Below are 21,227 nucleotides of genomic sequence, written 5' to 3' on the forward strand. Positions count from 1 at the left end.
TTGGTTAAATGAAGGAGTGAGGGCATCGATGCCCGAGACTGAAACCAGGAAGCGACCAGCAGCTGTGAAGTAGGGAGGGCAGGGAAAGGCGGGGCGAGGGTCCGCATCACCTGCTCTCCATCATCTTCTTGAACTCGCCCCGCATCAGGTACCCCCTGCAGATGGCCTGCATGCGCGTCGTCAGGGTCACCAGCTTCTCGTCCCTCATTTTCTCCAGGAGTCCAAGAAGTCCAGCTTTGAAAAACACCTGCGTCAGAGGAGAGACGAGCCCTGCTTTGTTCTCAGCTGCCGTGCAAACCGGGGCCCTCCAGGGAGCCTGTTTCTGCCCAGCCCAGCCCGCGGCCTTCAGAGCCGTGGCCTGGGACCGGCAGTCCGCTGGGCCTCACAGTGGCCTCTCCCGAGCTCTGTTCCACAGGACGTTCCAGGCCCCTCCAACCCCCACGGACCGATTCGGACAGAGCTCACACACAAGAGGCAAGGATGTGTCCAGAAAGTACCCTCCGAGCTCAACTGTGCCCAGATTGGGAGAAATTCATAGACGGTTCTTCCTCCCCGTTCTCCTCTCTGTCTGCCCTCTGTCCTACCCTCTGGCCCACTCACCCATGGCCCATACTGCCAACATTCCGAGGAAGCAGGGCTCCCGGGGGGGGGGCGGGGCACAGGCCCCGACTGGCCCTTTCCAGGAGGGAGAGCTCTGCAGTCAGGCCAGGATTTGAAGCTGGCCTTTGTCCCTCACTGTCCATGTGAACTTGAGCAAGTTTCTTGCCCTCTGGGAGCCTTTATTCCCCTGCCCTCCCTGTAACCCCACAAGGTCAGGACTAGCCTTATCACCTTCGGGTTATCGGGAGGACTGAATGCAAGGTGCATAGAGGGCGAGTCACAGGGCCAGGTCCTCACCTGCTCAATAAATGGTAGCCATTTTTATCTGTTATCATCATTCCCTCCCAGTTTTCACTGTTCCCAAAATCCTTGCTGCATTCTCCTCCTTCCTTGGCTCTCTGGTCCCATGTAAGAGTGCCTTTGCTCTGCTCTCTTAGGACCCTAGAGCTTTCTATTGCTTTCTTCCATTGCTGGGGGTGAGGGGGGCTGGTTTCCAATTAAGCCTCTAGACACTTAGAAATCAACATGGAGACAGAATTCTCGATACCTAGACCCAGGCTCCTTCTGTGTGGGCTCCTGCGCAATGGGGTCATCAGGTTGGCTGGATGGGGAAAGAGGCCCTTTCCTCCCACCAGCCGACAAGCAGCGCGGGGCTGTGGGTGACATGGGGCAGAGCGGGGAGGTGTCCCTGGTTTGCGTGTTCTCACCTTGGTGTGGCCAAGCCTATACTGCTCCCGGTCCACGTCGATGGAGCTCAGAAGCTTCTCAGAAGCATTTTTGCTGTCAATAAACTGTCCTTCAGGGATGGCACGGGTGTTGAGGATCCGGTACCTGGGGGGGTGGGGAGCACGGTCGGTTGGCTACCTGGAGATAGCTGGGTGTGGGGGATCTTGGGGTAGAAGGGCCTCTGGCCGCACAGAGCTGGGAGGGTGCTCCCTCCATGCAATTTCCCGAGGGCCTCACCCTGCCTCTCTCTGCTCAGGAGCCTCGCCCCTGCCAGGGCCCAGCCCATTCTGTGATGACCCATGGCCAGAAAGGCCATGCCCTCCCCTGAGGGAACACGGACTCTGGAGAGCCACCCCAGTTTAGGTGACAAGAGTTGGCGAGCAGTTGGCCGAGCACACAGGAAGCCGAGAAGACCCCTTACCCTCACTCCAGTCTGGCTTTGGAGGCTGGGTCAGGCCTAGCATCTACTTAGGCCCTCTTCATTGGCTTGGCAGTGCTAGGTTGGGAGGCAGTTTCCGTCGAGGGACAAAATTTCCTGAATGGATTCAAACCCCGAGAGAGGCCCCATAGCTGAGACAAGGCCCACCCCCTACCTAAGACCAGGCCTTCTAGAACCTTCTCCTGCTCCAACCTTAGGAGGAAATGGAATATCGTACAGCTAGTCTGGGAGAGGAGGGTACACAGCTGGAATTTTGTCTTCAGAGGAAATAGTTCTTATCTGCATAAAAGAACCTTGAAATCCTCTGTGACTTGCAGACCTTGGTCCTCCTATCTCTGGAGTGTCCTCTCCCTTCCTCTACTCCAGACAAGGCCTGGAATTGTGGGCCCAGATGGCAGCTGGGAGGAGAAAGCTGGTCTGGAGCAGCAGGACTCAACTGGGGACAAGTGAACTCCCCCCGCTTCCCCCCGCCCCAGCCCAGGGGACATCTGGCAATGTCTGGAGACATTTTTGATTGTCCCAATGTGTGGGTGGGGTGTGGTTTGCTTCCAACGCTGTAGGTAGAGACCAGGGATGCTGCTAAAATCCTACAACACACATGACAACCCCCACAAGAAAGGATTATCTCGCCCCGAACGTCAATAGTGCGGAAGGTGAGAGACTCGCTCTGGAAGCACAGTTGAGCTGGACGGTTGGGGCTCTGATCCTGGGACCACTTTGGGCATAGATCATCCCCCCAGCTAAAGACAAGGCTCATGGAAACCCTGGGAAGCTGTGAGCTCACTAAACACCCAGCCCAAGGAGTTCCTCTGGGGAATGCACAGGGTGACCTCAAAAGGAGAGAGATGCGGGGCGCCTGGGTGGCTCAGATGGTGAAGCATCTGCCTTTGGCTCAGGTCATGATCTTGGGGTCCTTGGGATGGAGCCCCGTGTCCCTGCTCAGCAGGGGAATCTGCTTCTTCCTCTCCCTCTGCCACTCCCCCGGCTCATGTTCTCTCTCTCTCTCAAATAAATAAATAAAATCTTAGAGAGAGAGACAAATGCAAAGCCAGGTGACCTACCTCTGTTTGAAGTCAGCATAGAGGATCCGGCTGGGGAACCCCTTCCTGCAAATCCGGATGCCCTCGAGGACCCCGTTAGAGTGTAGTTGGTGCATGACCAAGTAGTGGTCCATCACGCCTGGGGAGAGAATGTCCCGGGGGTATGTCGGTGGCTTCTTCATTGTCTTTGACGGTCTGGCCACCGAGGGACACGCCAACGCCCCCAGACTTGAGTGGATAAAGTTAGTGCCAGCTCTAAGATGGAGGGGCTGGGAGAGCCTGGAGCCTACCTATAGTCTCACAGTAGAAATAATCCCAAACTCCTGGGGACACTCGAGCATCCCATTCTTATGGGCTAAAAGCCAAAATATTGATCTTTACCCTGTTCATGACCCTTGAGACTTAGCTAGGCTGGAATGAGCATGGGTACCCTCTGGACTTCCCATTAGATAACGTGATATGCCCTTCTCTGCTCAAGGTCATGTAGCATCTGCGGGCTGTGCCTTTAGTGGGAGAGAGAAACAGAGAGAAGGACAGCTATGCTTTAGAGGGTGCAGGGAGTTGAATGCAGAGCACTTATCTGCTGGCTGCTGAGCATGAGCTCTGGGAAGGAGTTGGGGGGGCACTAATGCTAGGAGGAAGAAGAGGAGCCATAGGGACAAGCTCTTATCAGGGATTCTCTTGGGTCAGGCACAAATCAAATGGGCACTGGGAAAATTGTGTACTGGGGCTGTGTGAGGGGTTAGGAGCCGTCTTATGGCTGCATAATGGCTTTTCCTTGTGAGTTCCCTAGGTTGCTGGGGAGAGGGAGTGCTAAAGCTGTCTCTGATGAACCTTCTGGAAACTGCTAGAAGGCTCACAGCTTTCCTTGGTGGCTGGGAGGAGAGATGACTATTCATTTACACAATTTTCAAGGTTCTGCTGGAGCTGCGCCATCTGATACAATAGTTTCTGGCCACGTGTGGTTATTTAAATTTAAATTCATTAGAATGAAAAGTTCATTTTCCTAGGTGCACCAGCTGCATGTCACGTACCCAGTGGCTAACGTACTGGACGGCACAGACGTGCAACATTTCCATCGTTCCTGGAGATTCTACTGGCCAGTGATTCTCTCGAGGAAGGAGCGGGTAAGACCGAGGAGAAACATATCAGACACTCCGAGGACCTTTCGTGGGAGCGAACCTGATGGATCACCAAGTCCAGCTCCCAGTACTTCTCGGATGAGGATTTTGAGGGGCTCCGATGCCGGCTTTGGCATTTGCTACCTGTGTGCCCCCATTTCCTGGAGAGGTGAGGGCCCTGCTGCCTAGTTGCAGAGCTGAGACTGGGCTCCCGCCTTCCCGGGGGGCCCCTGCTGTCGCTGCAGGCTCAGAACTGGCTTGACTTCGCCCAGGGCTCTCCCCATGTCCCTCCCAACCCAGGCAGAGACGGTGTCTGGAAAGCCCATAAAGACAATCCTCTCTGCCCTCTGACCCATGTGCAAAACTTCTAAAAAGTCCCCTGAGTTATGGCCTTATCTTTCTCTCGTTACCGCTGCTAAAGAATTTTCTCTTTATCCCTCATTGGTCACCTCCGACAAACTCCTCTCTCCTGCCATCTCCGCCTCAGGGGCATTTGTGTGAATCAGTGTGTCTTACGGTCTGTATTTTATGATGCTTTGGCAAATTGGGGCCTTTGCGGAGCCCGAGAGACTGCCCCCGAGAGCCAGTTCCTAGGGTGGCAGACTGCTCCCCTGGGAGCACACATCTCACCCCCCACCCAAGCTAACCAACCCAAAGCCCGTGTCCCCCAACCATTGTCTCATCAGGCGGCCGCGCTCAGGCCAGGCACCAGACAACCAGGGCAGCCCCCACACCTTGGGGCCTGCTGAAATGACCCAAACTAGCCCCTCCTAACCTGCTCAGCCTGCTCGCCCATCCCTCCCCATGCTTCCCCATTGATTCCCTTGCTCGAGCGGCCACCATCCACCATGCACTGAGTGTGCCCGCGGTTTGATCCAGGACCAGGACTCCAGCCCCAGCTCCGGAGGCCCTGGGGCAGGCACTTCAATCCCCACTGTCTCAACTCCCTCTTCTAGAAAATGAAGAGGACCCACTCGGTCCTTTCCAAAGCCTCGCCCACGCTCCTATAGTAGAGTCTTAGTTTATTCTCAGAAATGAGAAAGAAAAGAGAGAGGGGCCAGAACGAAGGAGAAGCAAAATCGACAGGAAGGGATGGAGATTTCGTCACAATTCACCTTCCAAGAGAAAAAGGAGACCAGTGGTTTGCCCGGACCCCTGGGGGCCCCTAGAGGGACAGGTTGCACCCAGCGAGGGGCCATCCATCCCCTGTCACCTGATTCGTGCAGGCAGGTGCTTTATGGACAGCCCGTTTGATTTGTGCAGACATGTGCTCAAAAACAATAATGGAAATCCGCTTTCTTTGGGACAAGACAGGTACACACAAGCCAACAATTTCGTCTGATGTGTAACCAGAGAAACAGCTCTGTTCCAACACTGGTGGAGAAATGGGCTGTGCTGGGCGCGCTGGGAGGGGTGCCGCCTGCAAAGACAACAAGGGTCCGAACAGGGCGCCGGCTGGTTTTTGCCTTTGACTTAGATTTTCACGGAAGATGGATCCCATTACACATAGTAGATGTGGTCGTTTGGAGAATTAAAATGCCTGGTTTTCAGTAATAATAGTAATACAAATAAATATCGTAAGAATTAATAATGTAATTATACTATAATAATATCACAAGCAATTAATCTTTAATGTAATAATAAAATTATTTCCCCACGATGTTATGATTTCTCTCATCGTTATTATCATACACAACATTATTACATAATTCTTCTTCTTGTAATTATACTAAACAATTATTAGCATTATCACTGACAGCCGTACACTGGGTGTTCTCATGGCACTCAGTCCTGCTTGAAACGCTTGACATGCAGTCACTCAAGCGATCCTCACAACCACCCCGTAAAGCAGGTTGAGTGAATTAATATTTACAGTTTATAAGCGCTCGTTACATAAATAAATGAATAGCTGAATGCATGCATGAAATGCCACTTTAGTCTTCATTTTATAGCCCAGAAAGCTAGAGTACGCAGCTATGGGTCCCATGGGCAGTAACAGATGGAGCTGGGTTGTTTTTCCTTTCGGCCTCTGAAGCCCTCTGTTCCCTTGTCACATTGCAGGGGCAGGATGCTTACTCATGTTTGGGACAGATAATTCTATCAGCTATAAGTGAGCTGCCTCGGAGTCAGAGCTCCGTGTGACTCTGTGTTCTTCTCTTTGTGACACACAGCACTGAGATGCTGCTACCCCTCTAAGAATATTTCTGAATCGGGGACCGAGGGATGGTTAAAGATCTACTATACCGTGCAGTGTTCTAAGATCCACAGTTCTCAGTTTTCCCATCTGTAAAATGGAGAGAACTCTACTTACCTCACTATTAGAAGCAGTAGAGATGACAGGGTAACGGTATACCGTATAGGCTTGGGAAACAGGTGTTTTAACTGTGGAATACTCGAGATGCAGTGGTGCTCTTTGGGGGAAAGGAGTCACAGAACCCCTGGAGAACCTCATGAAAATCACGGATCTGATGTGCTTCTACATGTACTTAACTATTTGGGATATGATTTCAGAGTAGGGGTGCCAGATGAAATACAGGACGCCAAGGTGATTTTGAATTTCAGATACAATAAATCGTTTTTTAGTGTAAGTGTATCCCAAATACGGCATGGGTCATACTTACACGAAGACATTTTTCATTGTTTACCTGAAATTTGAACTTAATGGGTATTTGCTAAATCTGGACATGTTACTTCACAGGCGACGTCGAGAGGTGAGTAACACCATAACCCTCTGCTCAGGGAAACACGCACGCACGCAGAAGTTTGCACACATCTTGGGGAGTCCTGTTCTAATGGACTCTTACTCACCGGGAGTCTTGGTCTCATTGGGAACCAGGCATCGCACAAAGTGAGGGTGAGTGCTCCTTAAATTGGTCATCAGCTTGTTTAAATTTTCCTGGGACACAAATCAGAACAAGCACATCGACCTCAGCAAATGCCATTTCACGGGGGCAGAAAAACAACCGAACGTAGAAACTGCCAAAACACAAACCCTGAACACCGCCGACACGGTCTGGAAAGAGGAGCCTTTCTCCTTCCCACCTTTCTTGCTTCCCCCGGAGTCACCTGGAGACAGACACAGGGAGTGCATCAGATGCAGCCCTGAGCCGTCTCCCTGCCCCCCACCCATGTTATTGAGATATCATTGACATATAAATAACACTGTGTAACTTTCGGGTGTACTGACATGATGGTTTGATGCATGTGTATGTTTTGAAATAGTCACATTAAGTTTAGTTAACACCTGTGCCCATACATGGTTACAATTACTTTCCCTGTGATGAGAACTTTTAAGATCTACTCTCTTAGCAACTTTTAAATATGCAATCTGGTATTGTTAACTATAGTCACCATGCCGTACGTTACATCCCAGAGCTGATTTATCTTATAATTGGAAGTTAGTACCTTTTGACACCTTCATTCAATTTCTCCACTCCTCACCCCCACCTCTGGCAATCACAAAGCCTGACCTCTGTTTCCATGAGAGATGGGTTTTTTTAGATTCCACATATAAGTGAGATGGTACAGGATTTGTCTTTCTCTGTCTGCCTCATTTCCCTCAGCAACATGTTCTCAAGGTCTATCCACGTTGTCACAAATCCAAGATTTTCTCTCTCTTTTTTTTTTATGGCTGAATAGTACACCATGTTTTCTTTATCCATTCATCTCGATGGACACTTACATTGTTTCCAGGTCTTGGCTATCGTAAATAATGCTGCAGTGAACATGGGGGTGCAGATAATCTCTTTAGGATAGTGACTTTTCTTCCTTCAGATATGGATTGCTGCATCATATGGTAATTTTATTTTTAATTTTTTGAGGAAACTCCATACTGTTTTCCACAGTGGCTGCACCAACTTACATTCCCACCAACAGGGCACAAGGATTCTCTTTTTTTAGTGGTGGCCATGTCCTTGAAACCCTGAGATAGGACTTTCGGTTTTCTTTTGATGTAACACGGATGAAGGGTTCTTGTTTTTTTTTTTTTTTAAGATTTATTTATTTATTTGAGAGAGAGAGAGAGAGCAGGGGGAGGGACAGAGGAGGAGAGAGAGAGAATCCCAAGGAGACTCTGCACTGAGCCCGGAGTCTGACACGGGGCTCGATCCCAGGACCCCGACATCATGACCTCTGCCAAAACCCAGAGTCTGACGCTTAACCTACCGCGTTACCCGGGTGCACCTTCTTGTTTGTTTTTTAAAATGATCTAATTATAGAATGAATGATTATTTTGCCTGTATTTTCACATTAAGAACATTACGTTTTTAAATTGATGCATTTAAGACAGTCCATAATCTTAAAACCCTATTTTGGCAATTATTTTAAAAATATAATGTGAGTAAAGGTAACAAGTGATCCTGGATTGTGCAACCATTTTGGAAAACAGTCTGGGGTTTCCTCAAGAAGTTAAATATAGAGTTACCGTATGACTCAGCAATTCCACTCCTAGGTAAATGTCTAAGAGAATTGACACCATATGCCCACGTAGAAACTTGCATACAAATGTTCATAGCAGCACGATCCACAGTAGCCAAATGTCCATCAACTCATGAGTGGATAGACAAAATGTGTGCTATCCATGCACTGGAATATTACTCATCTATAAAAAGAAGTGTGTCCCAACACAGACAAATCCTGGAAACAGTCTGCTACATGAAAGAAGCCAGATGCAAGATGATTCCATTTACCTGAAATGACCAGAATAGGCAAATTCATAGAGACAGACAGAAAGTAGATTTGTAGTTGCCAGGACCTGGCAAAGGGGTAACAGGGGTGATGAAAATGTTCTCGAATTTGATAGTGGGGATGGTTGCACACCCAGTAAATATACTCAAAACCCCTGAATTTTCTAAAGAGCAAATTGCATGGCATGTGAATTATATCTCAATTTTTAAAGTTTTCATTTATTTAAAGAACTCTCTACATCCAGTATGGGGCTCCAACTCAATGGCCCCCAAATCAAGAGTTGCATGCTCCTCCAACTGAGCCAGCCAGTCACCCCATCTCAATTTTTAAAAGCTATTTAAAAATGTGGTATTGGCTATTTTGTCCCCTGAGAGGCCCTGTTTACCTCTACAGAACTCAATCTCTTAAGGAAGAAGAATAGGTAAAAGAAAATTGGACATCAGAGACAGACAAATAAATCCAGCTCAGTCTGAAGTTCACACTCAAATACTGGTTCTTCAAGGAGCAGCTCTGGGTCATAAGTAATTATGCAGAGCTTTCCACGGGGCCGGGGCGGTGGGGCGGGGGGAGAAGAATTTCACCTGCTTCTGCACCAGCGTAGTTGGAAAAAAGGAAGGACAGCAGCTTTAGGGAAGACTTCTGGTACAGCCCGACCACGGTCTCGTTCAAGGGGTCCTTGTTCTTGTCCAGCCAGCCACCAATGTTGTAGTCCACGGTGCCGGCGTAGTGGACCACAGTGAAGTGCGCCTCGACCTTGCCTTTGGCAGGCTTGGGCTTCTGGAAGTTGTTGGATTTCCCAAGGTGCTGCTCATAGAGCTTGTTCTTGAAGGAGGTGTCTGTGGCCTTGGGGAACATGCACTCCTCTTCCAGGATAGAGAAGATGCCCATGGGCTGACAGTAGGATGACAGACCATGACTCAGCATTTAATAGTACGTTTCAATGACTCCATTGTCTGCAGGAGCCAAACACAACCTCTCCGGTGGTTACCGCTCTGTCCCTAAGGAGCACTGCAGGGTACACAGCGCTAGACACGGAGTATGTATGCGCTTAATGAATGCTTGTTGATCAAAAGAACATGGAAAGAAACTAACTATGTATATACATGTAGCTCACTTTTAGCAATAGGCTTACCACCCCACCCCCCAAAAAAGTAAAGTTACATACATAGACATAAAATAATATGAGTAATACTGAAACTATCATGTCTGGATTTCTCAGTAGCCACCTTAGGAAGATAAACTCATTCCAACATGACCAGTGCTCAAAACATTATGGGAATTCCTTTTTTTAGTTAATGTCCTATGCTATTAAAAATTTTTTTTTAAGATTTTATTTATTTATTTATTTGAGAGAGAGCAAGCACAAGCAGTGGGGAGGGGCAGAGGAAGAGGGAGAAGCAGATTCCCCGCTGAGCAGGGAGCCCAATGCAGGACTCTATCCCAGGACACTGGGATCATGACCTGAGCCAAAGGGAGATGCTTCACCAACTGAGCCACCCAGGCACCCCTCCTCTGCTATTTTTATAGTAACATTATTCTAAGAACTCTACCGCTCCATAGTCTGTCGTCCTTGGGTCTTTGGCTAAGTCAAAAAAGTATGAAATTCTACGGTTCCTCCCAGGGTCCCTTTCACATTCTTGGGGAGAACTGAGCCCTTGGATCTTAACCTCTGTGTACCTCTTTAGGTGTCTGAATTATGCAGGCTTCCCAAACACTTTTCTGTGCAAGGGAATTCACCTCTCTGAAGGCTGGAAGAGTTGGGTTAGGATTACCATTCTCTCATCAGGGTAGAGTGAGAGCAAAGAGATGATGTTCCCCACCAAGGAGGAGCTGTCCCTGGGGAGCAGCGTCTATTTCTCTACCTTCTCAATGAGCTCGATGCAGGCAGCCAGGTCCATCCCGAAGTCGATGAACTCCCACCCGATGCCCTCCTTCTTGTACTCCTCCTGCTCCAGCACGAACATGTGGTGGTTGAAGAACTGTTGCAGCTTCTCGTTGGTGAAGTTGATGCACAGCTGCTCCAGGCTGTTGAACTAGGTGTTGCAAATAGCAAGGAGTTTGAGTGAGTCTGGAAAATCCAGTGGGGATTCAGCAAAGCAGACACAAAGGGGAAGGTCCTTAAAAAGGCCATTTATTCAAACAACTCACGTCAAAGATCTCAAAGCCGGCGATGTCCAAGACCCCGATGAAATACTGCCTGGGTTGCTTGGTGTCCAGCTGCTGGTTGATGCGGGTGACCATCCACAGGAACATCTTCTCGTAGACGGCCTTGGCCAGAGCACCCACTGAATCGGTCACCTTGAAGAAAGATCACCCACTCAACCCTCAAATTCATGAAGAAAGATCACCCACTCAACCCTCAAAGTTGAAGCATGAAGCCGATGACATCTTCAAGGTCAAAAGCGGTTGGAGATTGGCCATTTCATATAGTCCAACCTAATATTAAATATTCCTTAGAGCACTTGCCAGCTTAGGATGTTCCCCTAACATCCTAACAGCCATGGTTGAACAGGATGTTCTAACAACCATGGTTATAACATGACTCTAGACCCTGGCCGCAAAAAACTGAACCAGAGGTGGACTTCTGATTCAAGTCAGGTTGTACAGAATGTCTCTCCTGAGAATTTGGAACTGGGATCAAAGATACTGGTCTCAATCTCTGCGGGAGGCTGAACCATGGAGATGTGAACTTGGGAGCTACGGGGTGGACACGGGCAGGAGAGGTGGAAAGAGCTTGTCTGCCCAGTGAGGACACAGAAGAGAAGGAGAGCAACGACTGTCTCTGGAGCCCCAGGGAAGGAGCTGCCGAGGGGCTGCCCAGCTCCAGAGCGCCCTTCAGTTCCTGGTTCCAGCCCTCCTGGTGCCCAACGGCGCTCCTCGATGTGCATTCCTTGAGCTACCCCAGGGGCCTAAGAATGAAATTCCCCTTAATGCTGAAGCCAATTGCATATGCATTTCTGACACTTGCAATTGAAAGAACTTTAAGATGGTGGTTAAAATAGCAGAATAACTGAGTCAGCTGAATTCAGAGCATCTCCATTACCTGCTGGACACTCTGCCCTTTGGTGACATACTTGTTCCCAACCTTCACCCTCGGACAACACAGGCATTTCAGCATTTCTGCAGAGTTCAGACCCATCAGGTAGCCAGCTTTGTCAGCCACTGAAGGAAGAGGGAAATGATGTCACACAAAGACAGCAGTGGTTGACGTGGCCAATCAGGCCCCGGGTCCTCTGGGAAACGTTTCCTATAATCCTTTCTGGTGTTTTTATATTCTCCTATGTGCACCAGGACTGGGCTTTTCCGAAGAGGCTTCGATCTCATAGTCTAGGGGTGCAGGTTTTCTAGAACTTTTAGTTTGCCTTCTAGATGCAATCTTGAATTGAAGGTTGATCTTGACCTACTGATATTTAAATTTCTTTCTTTCTTTCTTTCTTTCTTTCTTTCTTTCTTTCTTTCTTTCTTTCTTTCTTTCTTTCTTTCTTTCTTTTCTTTCTTTCTTTCTTTCTTTCTTTCTTTCTTTCTTTCTTTCTTTCTTTCTTTCTTTCTTTCTTTCTTTCTTTTTTGAGAGAGAGAGACAGAGAGAGACAGCAGGGGAAGGGTGCAGGGAGAAGGAGAGAGAATTCTAAGCAGGCTCCACAGTCAGCGTGGAGCCCGACCTGGGGTTCAATCTCCCTACCCTGAGATCTTGACCTGAGTGGAAACCAAGAGTTGGACACTTAACTGACTGAGCCATCCAGGTGCCTATAAATTTCATTAAAAAAATTTTTTATTGTTATGTTAATCACCATATATTACATCATTAGTTTTTGATGTAGGGTTCCATGATTCATTGTTTGTTCATAACACCCAGCGCTCCATGCAGAATGTGCCCTCTTTAATACCCATCACCAGGCTAACCCATCCCCCCACCCCCTCCCCTCTAGAACCCTCAGTTTGTTTTTCAGAGTCCATCATGTCTCCTGGTTCATCTCCCCCTCTGACTTACTCCCCTTCATTCTTCCTCTCCTGCTATGTTCTTCTTTTTCTTTTTTCTTAAAATATGTTGCGTTATTTGTTTCAGAAGTACAGATCTGTGATTCAACAGTCTTGCACAATTCACAGCGCTCACCGTAGCACATACCCTCCCCAATGTCTATCACCCAGCCACCCCATCCCTCCCACCCCCCACCACTCCAGTCACATTCAGTTTGTTTCCTGAGATTAAGAATTCCTCATATCAGTGAGGTCATATGATACATGTCTTTCTCTGATTGACTTATTTCACTCAGCATAACACCCTCCAGTTCCATCCACGTCGTTGCAAATGGCAAGATCTCATTCCTTTTGATGGCTGCATAATATTCCATTGTGTATATATACCACATCTTCTTTATCCATTCATCTGTCGATGGACATCTTGGCTCTTTCCACAGTTTGGCTATTGTGGACATTGCTGCTATAAACATTGGGGTGCACGTACCTATAAATTTCATTTTTAAGAGGATACAGTTACACAGTAATATTGGAGTCTGATAATTGAACAAAATGGCATATGAGTAAAGGTGGCACTATTTGGGCAGTTAACAATATACGTAAAGCAGCTTCCTAAATTTCTGCAAGATGCTATGCTCATAGCTGAGAGAGAACTACAAAACCTTGACCCAGCCTTCAGGTGTTGGGAGAGGGTCAAAAGCAGTTGAGAATTGGCAATTTCATATAGTTCACTGGGACTTCATTTGACTTTGGGATGGACCTGGCTGCCCGCACTGAGCTCATGGAGAACGTAGAGAAATATCACTCCTCTAGGGACAGCTCCTCCTTGGTTGAGAACATTACATTATTGCTGGCTGGAGAGTTGAGCCAATAAAAATCCAGGACTGTCTTTGTGAAGTGCTTCATAAGAGGCCAAATGTATGCTTTCCTCTTTGCTCAAACTATCCCTTTCTCCTGCTCTGCCCACGTGGGAAGATGATATTCTTCTAGTCTTAAAGTTGAAAGCTTGGGGTGATTACATCCTTTCTCCTCATCCCTGACCTGCCTGTGGTCAGACAGCCACCAAACCCTGCTTGCTGTCCCTTCAGAATAGCTGGCATCTCCCTCGTTTGGAATAACATAGTGGCAGAGAGCCTGGGTTCTAGACTCAGACGGCCTGACATTCAAATTTTGGTTTTGCTTCCTTATTACTCAGTTTTCTCATCTGTAAACTGGTGGTGGGGGGGGTTGTGGCAGGACCCCATGGGCTGGGTTGTCATGAAGTGGGGGCCTGGTGTGTGGCGAGCACTCAGCAAATGTTCACTTGGACTGACATCATCATCAGAGGACCTCAGGGCTGGATTATAGCCCCACTTTCCTGTTTGTAGGATCTTTCTACTCCTGCACACTGAACACACAGCAGCTGGGGCTGGAAGGGGGCCTGAGCCCCCGCCGTGATATTTATCATATGATCCATCTTTGCTGAGGAGCCTGATACACTTTCTTTTCAAGGTCCCACGCTCTTGGTGAGCCTGACTGCTCACAGATTAATTCCCATGAACCTCCCCTGCTCTGTGGAGAGTTCATGGTTTCCGGTGCCTACCGTGTACATTCTAAACCATTTATCCCGACATTCAAGGCCTTCTTCAACTAATACCAAAATAGCCACCTTTTAATCCCCATCTCTTACAAATTCACCGCACACATCCTCTTCTGTAGCCAAAGTGGACCCCTCTGCTGTTCAGTCCCCTTGGTCATTATGCTTCCTCTGCCCAGATTGCCTTCTCCCCCACCTCCCCCCCACAACGTTTAGAATCCTACCCATCCTTCAAAGTCCATTTCAGTGCCCTCTTCCTCCATGAAGCCTTCCCTGATTACCCCAATCAGAAGTGTCTCTTGCTCTGAACAGTTTCTCTGCGGCCACTTATGTTGCACCACTGCCCCACGCCAGATTCCAAGATGGCCCCGAGGATTGGCGCCCCCTGGTGTACATTCCGTGCATAATCCCCTCCACTTGTGCGAAGGGTGGGATCAATGAAAGTTGATGGGCTATTTTATTACTCCTGTGATGAGGTCACTAATCAGTTGACTTGAAATTAATAAAAAGAGATGAATATATACACAATGGAATATTATGCAGCCATCAAAAGGAATGAGATCTTGCCATTTGCAACGACGTGGATGGAACTGGAGGGTGTTATGCTGAGTGAAATAAGTCAATCAGAGAAAGACATGTATCATATGACCTCGCTGATATGAGGAATTCTTAATCTCAGGAAACAAACTGAGGGTTGCTGGAGTGCTGGGGGGTGGGAGGGATGGGGTGGCTGGGTGATAGACAGTGGGTAGGGTATGTGCTATGGTGAGCGCTATGAATTGTGCAAGACTGTTGACTCACAGATCTGTACTTCTGAAACAAATAATGCAACATATGTTAAGGAAAAAAAGAAGATAGCAGGAGGGGAAGAATGAAGGGGAGTAAGTCGGAGGGGGAGACGAACCATGAGAGACGATGGACTCTGAAAAACAAACTGAGGGTTCTAGAGGGGAGGGGGGTGGGGGGATGGGTTAGCCTGGTGATTGGTTTTAAAGAGTGCACGTTCTGCGTGGAGCACTGGGTGTTATGCACAAACAATGAATCATGGAACACTACATCAAAAACAAATGATGTAATGTATGGTGATTAACATAACAATAAAAAATAAAAAAGAAATAAAAAGAGATGATCCCGGGCAACCCGACCCTAATCAGGTGAGCCTTTATGGACAGTGATAAAGTCCCATATACTTTCCTGGCCTTGCTTTCAAGGCTATTGTTCAAGACACACTTCTTCACACATTGTGGGGATGTAACAATAGAATTTTTGGAGATGAAGCAGTCTTTTCCTTACAGAGCTCATAAGACCGTGTGAGAGATGAGGCCAGTTGAGCAGGGTGCATGGTGGGTGGGTCCTGCTGCTGGTAGCCCCTCCCCCTGCCGGGGGCTCTGTTTCCAGGGCCAGGCAGAGGGGGATGGGGTGACCACCCAGATGAGAGTCATGGGGTGGGGGAGGGGGGAGATTTGTACACCAGTCCTTGGTTCAGGGTCAAGTTCAACAGATATCAGAGTGGACTTGAAGACAATGGGAGGAGGAAACTTCTTCACCTGGCCCAGGTGCTTAGGACCGTGTTCTGCATATGAATAATGACATGCACGGAGAAAAAGTGAAGTTCACGGAACTATATCCTCTCGTCAATGCCCACCTTAACATAACAGGTGAACTGCAGGGTGGACAGTGATTATTCATTCATGAGAATGATGTCTTTTGTTTTTCACGGATCCACCACTATAGGATTCCTTGACAGAGGGAGTGGACTTTCCCCAGGGCAAGCACAATGAACTTGGGACACCTCACATTCTGTTTGTGCAACTTCTGAAGAGCAGCTCTCAGGATGAACCCAGAGCTCATCCCACTGGGCCCCGTCCACACATGAACACAGGGGCAGAGTCAGATGGCAGTCTCTGCCCGGACGAGTTACCTTCGGTGCCATCGGGCTCAGCCTGCTCCTCCCGCTGCTTCTGCTTGAACTTCATGTTCCCGTAATGCATCACGGCCCCCGTGAGCTTGTAGATCCCGACTTTCTCCTCTGAGCTGAAGCCCAGGATGTCAATGGCATTCTGGGAGTTAGAGAAAGGACAGTTGTCACAGGGACTCAGTTGTCCCTCCATTTTCACCCTTTCTGTCCAGCCCGTGAGACAGCATTTGCCCAAAGAAGTGGATGACGGAACGGTATGTTAAGTTAGGGGTTAAAAGCCGTTTCTTTAACATGTTTGTGTGGGAGGGTGGAGATTATGGGAAGAAAATGTGAATACTCCGTTTTCTTCCATCTAATCAGAACTGATTTGAATCCTTTACATAGATTTGGGGCTATTTTCTGGAGGAGGCCACTGGGAACCACTGTGTGATACCAGGAGAAAGAATTCTCATGGAGAGTGTCTGAGAAACAGTGTCCAACACCTCGAGAGTCTGGCATTATAACCCAGGAATTCTGATGTTCAGAATTGAGACAATATGGTGCGCCAGCCTGTTAGAACTGGAAGGGAAGGTCATCGAAGAGAATGCCATCATTTTTCAAATAAAAAAGGGGCGAACTTCTGCAGAGCCCCCCTGTGCTAGGCATGGAGTGAGGCACCATCCATATGTTATTATTATTATTCTAGTTATGAACGTTGGAAATACTTCCCAAAGCTAATGGTCGGAGGCCCGACAGGTGCACCGAGGATGTGTGGAAGCCGAATGTGAGCTTGATGGGGGGGGGGCAGGTAGCACGCGGTGTGGAGCGTCTGCTCCTACAGAGTGGGTTGTTTTTCCTGCTTTACTCTTTGCTGTATTTTAAAAATTTTCTTAAAGAACTGTGCAGATGGTTTTGTGGCCTGAGAAGTTCCCACAAAACCTTTAAAAAAAATCTTATATGTGCAAAACCCCACTCTAAAATGCTAGAGAACGAAACTGGAGGCCCATTTTGGAGAACTTTCTGTCCCTCCCCCGCCCTCCCCCCCCGAGCATCTCCTGGGGTGGAGTTGAGTGGGGAGGGGTACCATCTGGACTAATTTCCCTCGACATCTTGATTTCTGAGAGCTCGGGTCTGATCACTGAGCATCCCTGGGTCCCAGTTTCTGATTCGATCGCTAGCATGCCTCTCGATTCACAAACTCAGTAATTTTGTGCTGAAAGGAAGAAGGAAGGAGAGAAAGTGCTTACATCAGTTGCTAGCAGTTCTTCGCTGTCATTAATGCTCGCCACTGTGACCTCTCCCTGGCTCATGAAGGGGAAGTCAAAGGGATTGGTTGAAATGAGGAGCAAGTCTGCGAAACACGAAGGTCCTGTTAGCATCTCACACATGCTCGAGGCACTCTGGCTATCTCTCCAATGTGACTAACTTGGAGGATGAGACCAATACCCCAAGAACTTACCAATGAGTTCTGGCTTCTTGTTTGACAAGATTTGGTAAAAAATGTGATAGCTTCTCTCACTGGATAACTGAAACGTCACTCTGGATTTTTCTAAGAGATCTAAGGGGAATAAGAAAGAATGTGGCTTCAGGTTCCTAGGAGGTGCCTTTGTGGCCAAATACCACGGTGCCCAATATGGCGTTGGGACTCACAGGTTTCAATGTCCGCTGAGGCCAGCTTTCCTGTGGCTCCAAAATGAATCCGAATGAACTTCCCCTGTCCAATGGCAGGTTGACAAACATCACAGTTATTTTATGTAGATGGTATTGTGGCTGGCTTTTGCCAGGTGCTACCAGCCATGGGTGGGAAATGTAGGGTCAGGGAAGTGATGCTAGAAGGGAGGACTTCCCTCCTCTCTGTCTGCCTGGCACCCAGAATTCCCAAGTTGGCTTAGCCAAGACTCAGATAGTTCTACCCAAAGAATCTGACCCTGTTCTTCCAGTTTTGGGGACACCCTCAGGCTCCCTCTCCAACTTCTGCTTGGGATCACCTCACTCTAGATGGTCCCCTTGGTTTTTATCCTGCTCTCTGGTACCTGGATTCCCAAATGCTTCATGATAACTTTGATAGACCTGGTTGGACCATCTTGACAAACTTCCTTCCTTCCTTCCTTTCTCTCTTTCTCTCTTTCTCTTTTCCTTTCCTTCCTCCCGTACTCCCTCCCTTCTCTCTTTCTTTTGCCTCTGGGTGTTCTTTCTGAGATTTCTTGCTTTGGTTTTCCTTATCCCTTACTATACACAAACCTAGCTCCCAGGCTCAGGCTAGGTTCTCTGGCTCCCAAAATACACATTCAGAGTCTGAGTTCTCCCCTTTGGAGGGGAGGCAAGAGGTGAAATTTTATGAGCGACTGGTTTCTACCACATTGTGAGCAAATCTGAAAGGCAAAAATGTTGCTTTGTTCATCTACCCACAGAGTCAGCACTTCATAATCTTGTCACTGTTTTCCGAATGAAGCTTGGGGAGAGTTGGTGAAGGGTCACTGGAGGCATGAGTGAACTGTAAGTGTTGGTCTTCAGTGTGTTGCTAGCTGCTCAGTAGAAGATGATGGAAGTTTTAGTCTGCAAATGTTTGTTTGGTGGGTAGAAGGTGGACAAGCTAACCAGGGCAATCGTGACTTCTGGGTCAGGGCCAAGAGGAAAGACCCAAGTATGAAATAAATGGGAGTGGCAATGGGAGTATCTAAAGGCATTGTCTTTCATTTTAAAGCTGGTGCCAGGTTAGCACAATTACTAACTTGGTGCAAGTATGTACACTCTATCTCTGCTGTGTAACATGCACCCAGATCCCCTACAATCAAGAGTTTTTAGTTGTGCACTAGGATGGGCAATGCACAGAGGACCAAGGGAAAGAAAGAAAGGTCAGGGCTCATAGCCACAGTCTCTGATGGCTGCATCTACTTTCTCATCAGTGACCAATTTACCCTTGAGAAGAAACAATAAAACACAAGCTTGAGATTATCCAGCTCCTGAGATGTGTGGAGTCCTGATATTCTCTTGTAACTATAGGCATAAGCGAGGGCTTCGCCTCATGGTAGTTGCTCATTTCGTGGTATAGTGAGATCAGGTAGAGGGCTGGATGTTTGTTTATTTGCCCATGGGGAAGTAAAGACCTCTTTGGATGAGCGAATCTTAAGCAAAACATCGAAGGATGGAACATATCCTTCAGTATCTACAACATCAACGTATTCCCAAGTTTTGAGCTCTCCTGACTTCCCCAGGTTTTTCCTTTTCCCATTGCCTTCTGACTTGGAGGAGTTCAAACCTGCTCACTTAATTCAAACTAAGGTTTCCATGGCTAATAAGCCAATGGAGATTGCTCAATGGACTTCGGAATTTTAAAATGCTTCCCTCTAGCGAGAGCAAGTGTAGCATAAAGAATTTGATCTCTACTTGTGGAATTTGAATCACCATGACTTCGGGATGCTCTGACTGAGGTGATGAGCTTAGTTAGGAATGGACAGATGACCACCCTCCCCACTGTTGACAATGAGCCAATGGTGTATCCGATTATCCCAGCAGGGCTCAATTGATCTGAATCACTTGAGGGTAGAATAAGGCGGGCTATATTCTAGTTTATGTGGGATTATTATTATTATTTTTTATATCTAGCATTTGAGGAGAGGGTTTGGTTCTTGGTGGGGGGAGGAGAGTAGTTAAAATTGGACTGGATCTTACAAATCTTGAGGAGTTGTCATTCCTCACGGTCTTGGCGTTTCCAAAGGCCTCAAGCAGGGGGTTGGCCTGGATGATTTGATCTTCCAGAGTCCCCTAATAATAAATAAGGAAAAGCAAAGGGAGGACTTTGGAGGGTCCTCTGAAGGAGCCCATGGTGACTCAAAAGTGTGGATGCTCTGGGCAGGGTCCAGGGAGAGAAGCTGACCAGCCCAGCGTGGTGGCCAGTGCAGATGGGTGAAGGTACCCATGGGCCCATCTCTATCACCCGAGGAGGCTTCAAGGTCCCATCTTGGAGAGGGTCTCATTAGTACAGCATCGACGTGAGTCTGGCCATTCCATATTCAAAGTCACCCAAGGAATCATACAATAGAAATAGTGGTTCTCAAAAAAAAAAAAAAAAAAGAAAAGAAAAAAAGAAATAGTGGCTCTCAAAAAAATTTTTAAGTCACATAAAATATGTCATGAGAATTTTTGCTTAGAAGTCTGCTTATAGGGGCACCTGGGTGGTTCAGTCGGTGAAGCGTCTGCTTTCAGTTCAGGTCATGATCCCAGGGTCCTGAGATCGAGCCCCGCATCGGGCTTCCTGCTCAGTGGGGAGTCTGCTTCTCCCTCTCCCTCTGCTTCCGACTCATGCTTGCCCTCTCTCTCTAGCGCGCTCTCTCTCTCAAATAAATAAATAAAATCTAAAAAAAAGAAAAAAGAAGTCTGCTTATAGAAAGCAGAATTTTTACTCTCCCCCCCCTCACCCCCCAAAGCATCCTTTCTCCAGCCGAGCACGCAGGGAGCTGCTCACCGTACCTGGGCTTGTTGAGGATGGAGCCGGTGCTACCTCTGGCGTCCATCAGGTGGCACCACCCGAGCCTTGCCGCACAAGCACCAGTGGGACCAGACCCCGCCCGGTGCATCTCTGCTGAGCACCGAGCCCTGCACCCACTCGGTGCTCACCCCGTCTTTAAGCTGTCCTTACTCCAGCAAACCTCTAGATGCAGGGAGCTCCTCACCTGCATCTTGCCTGGCTGCGGCTCCTTCTTTTTGTCCCCAGTAACCGCAATTGTCGCAAAGTACTGGATGACACGCTTGGTGTTCACCGTCTTCCCCGCCCCGGATTCTCCGCTGTCGATTTAAAAGCAAGTAAGATAGAGGAGTGGGAGGGACGGCTTTGGCTTCGAAGTCATCGTGGAGCAAACTCAGGTTACTCACGTGAGGAGTATGGACTGATTGTTTCGATCTAGAAAGGCAGAGGGGAGAAAACAAAATAAAGGAACAGCAAACACATGGAATATAAAAATAGGGCAGCTCCAGGGGTGATTGGAGTGATGGCTTTGCTGTGAACTAGCAGTGTGAGGACTTGGGCGTGGCTAATCTTCCTGGAGACGATTAGTGTAGATTTTCCACATGGCAAGTGAACAGTCAATCCCACAGGGAAAGTGATTCTTGTTCCTAGATCTTCAACTGCTGACCAGCAATTTCTCATCTCCTTTTTTAACGAAGAGAG

General features: G+C 48.1%; 1 protein-coding gene across 1 annotated transcript in view; it reads right to left on the bottom strand.

The window, feature by feature from the left end:
• The window catches only part of MYH13 (myosin heavy chain 13), a 48,931-nt gene that overhangs the window by 23,814 nt on the left and 3,890 nt on the right, over positions 1-21,227 (bottom strand). The window contains 16 exon segments of the mRNA XM_027625162.2: positions 111-247; positions 1,308-1,431; positions 2,827-2,944; positions 6,735-6,822; positions 6,919-6,992; positions 9,194-9,503; positions 10,475-10,645; positions 10,761-10,910; positions 11,656-11,774; positions 16,085-16,223; positions 17,308-17,411; positions 17,520-17,618; positions 17,711-17,774; positions 19,733-19,825; positions 20,734-20,845; positions 20,933-20,960. Of these exon segments, the coding sequence (XP_027480963.2) occupies positions 111-247; positions 1,308-1,431; positions 2,827-2,944; positions 6,735-6,822; positions 6,919-6,992; positions 9,194-9,503; positions 10,475-10,645; positions 10,761-10,910; positions 11,656-11,774; positions 16,085-16,223; positions 17,308-17,411; positions 17,520-17,618; positions 17,711-17,774; positions 19,733-19,825; positions 20,734-20,845; positions 20,933-20,960 (1,930 nt within the window).

This window comes from Zalophus californianus, chromosome 16 (genome assembly GCF_009762305.2).
Source record: "Zalophus californianus isolate mZalCal1 chromosome 16, mZalCal1.pri.v2, whole genome shotgun sequence".
Classification (NCBI taxonomy): Eukaryota; Metazoa; Chordata; class Mammalia; order Carnivora; family Otariidae; genus Zalophus; species Zalophus californianus.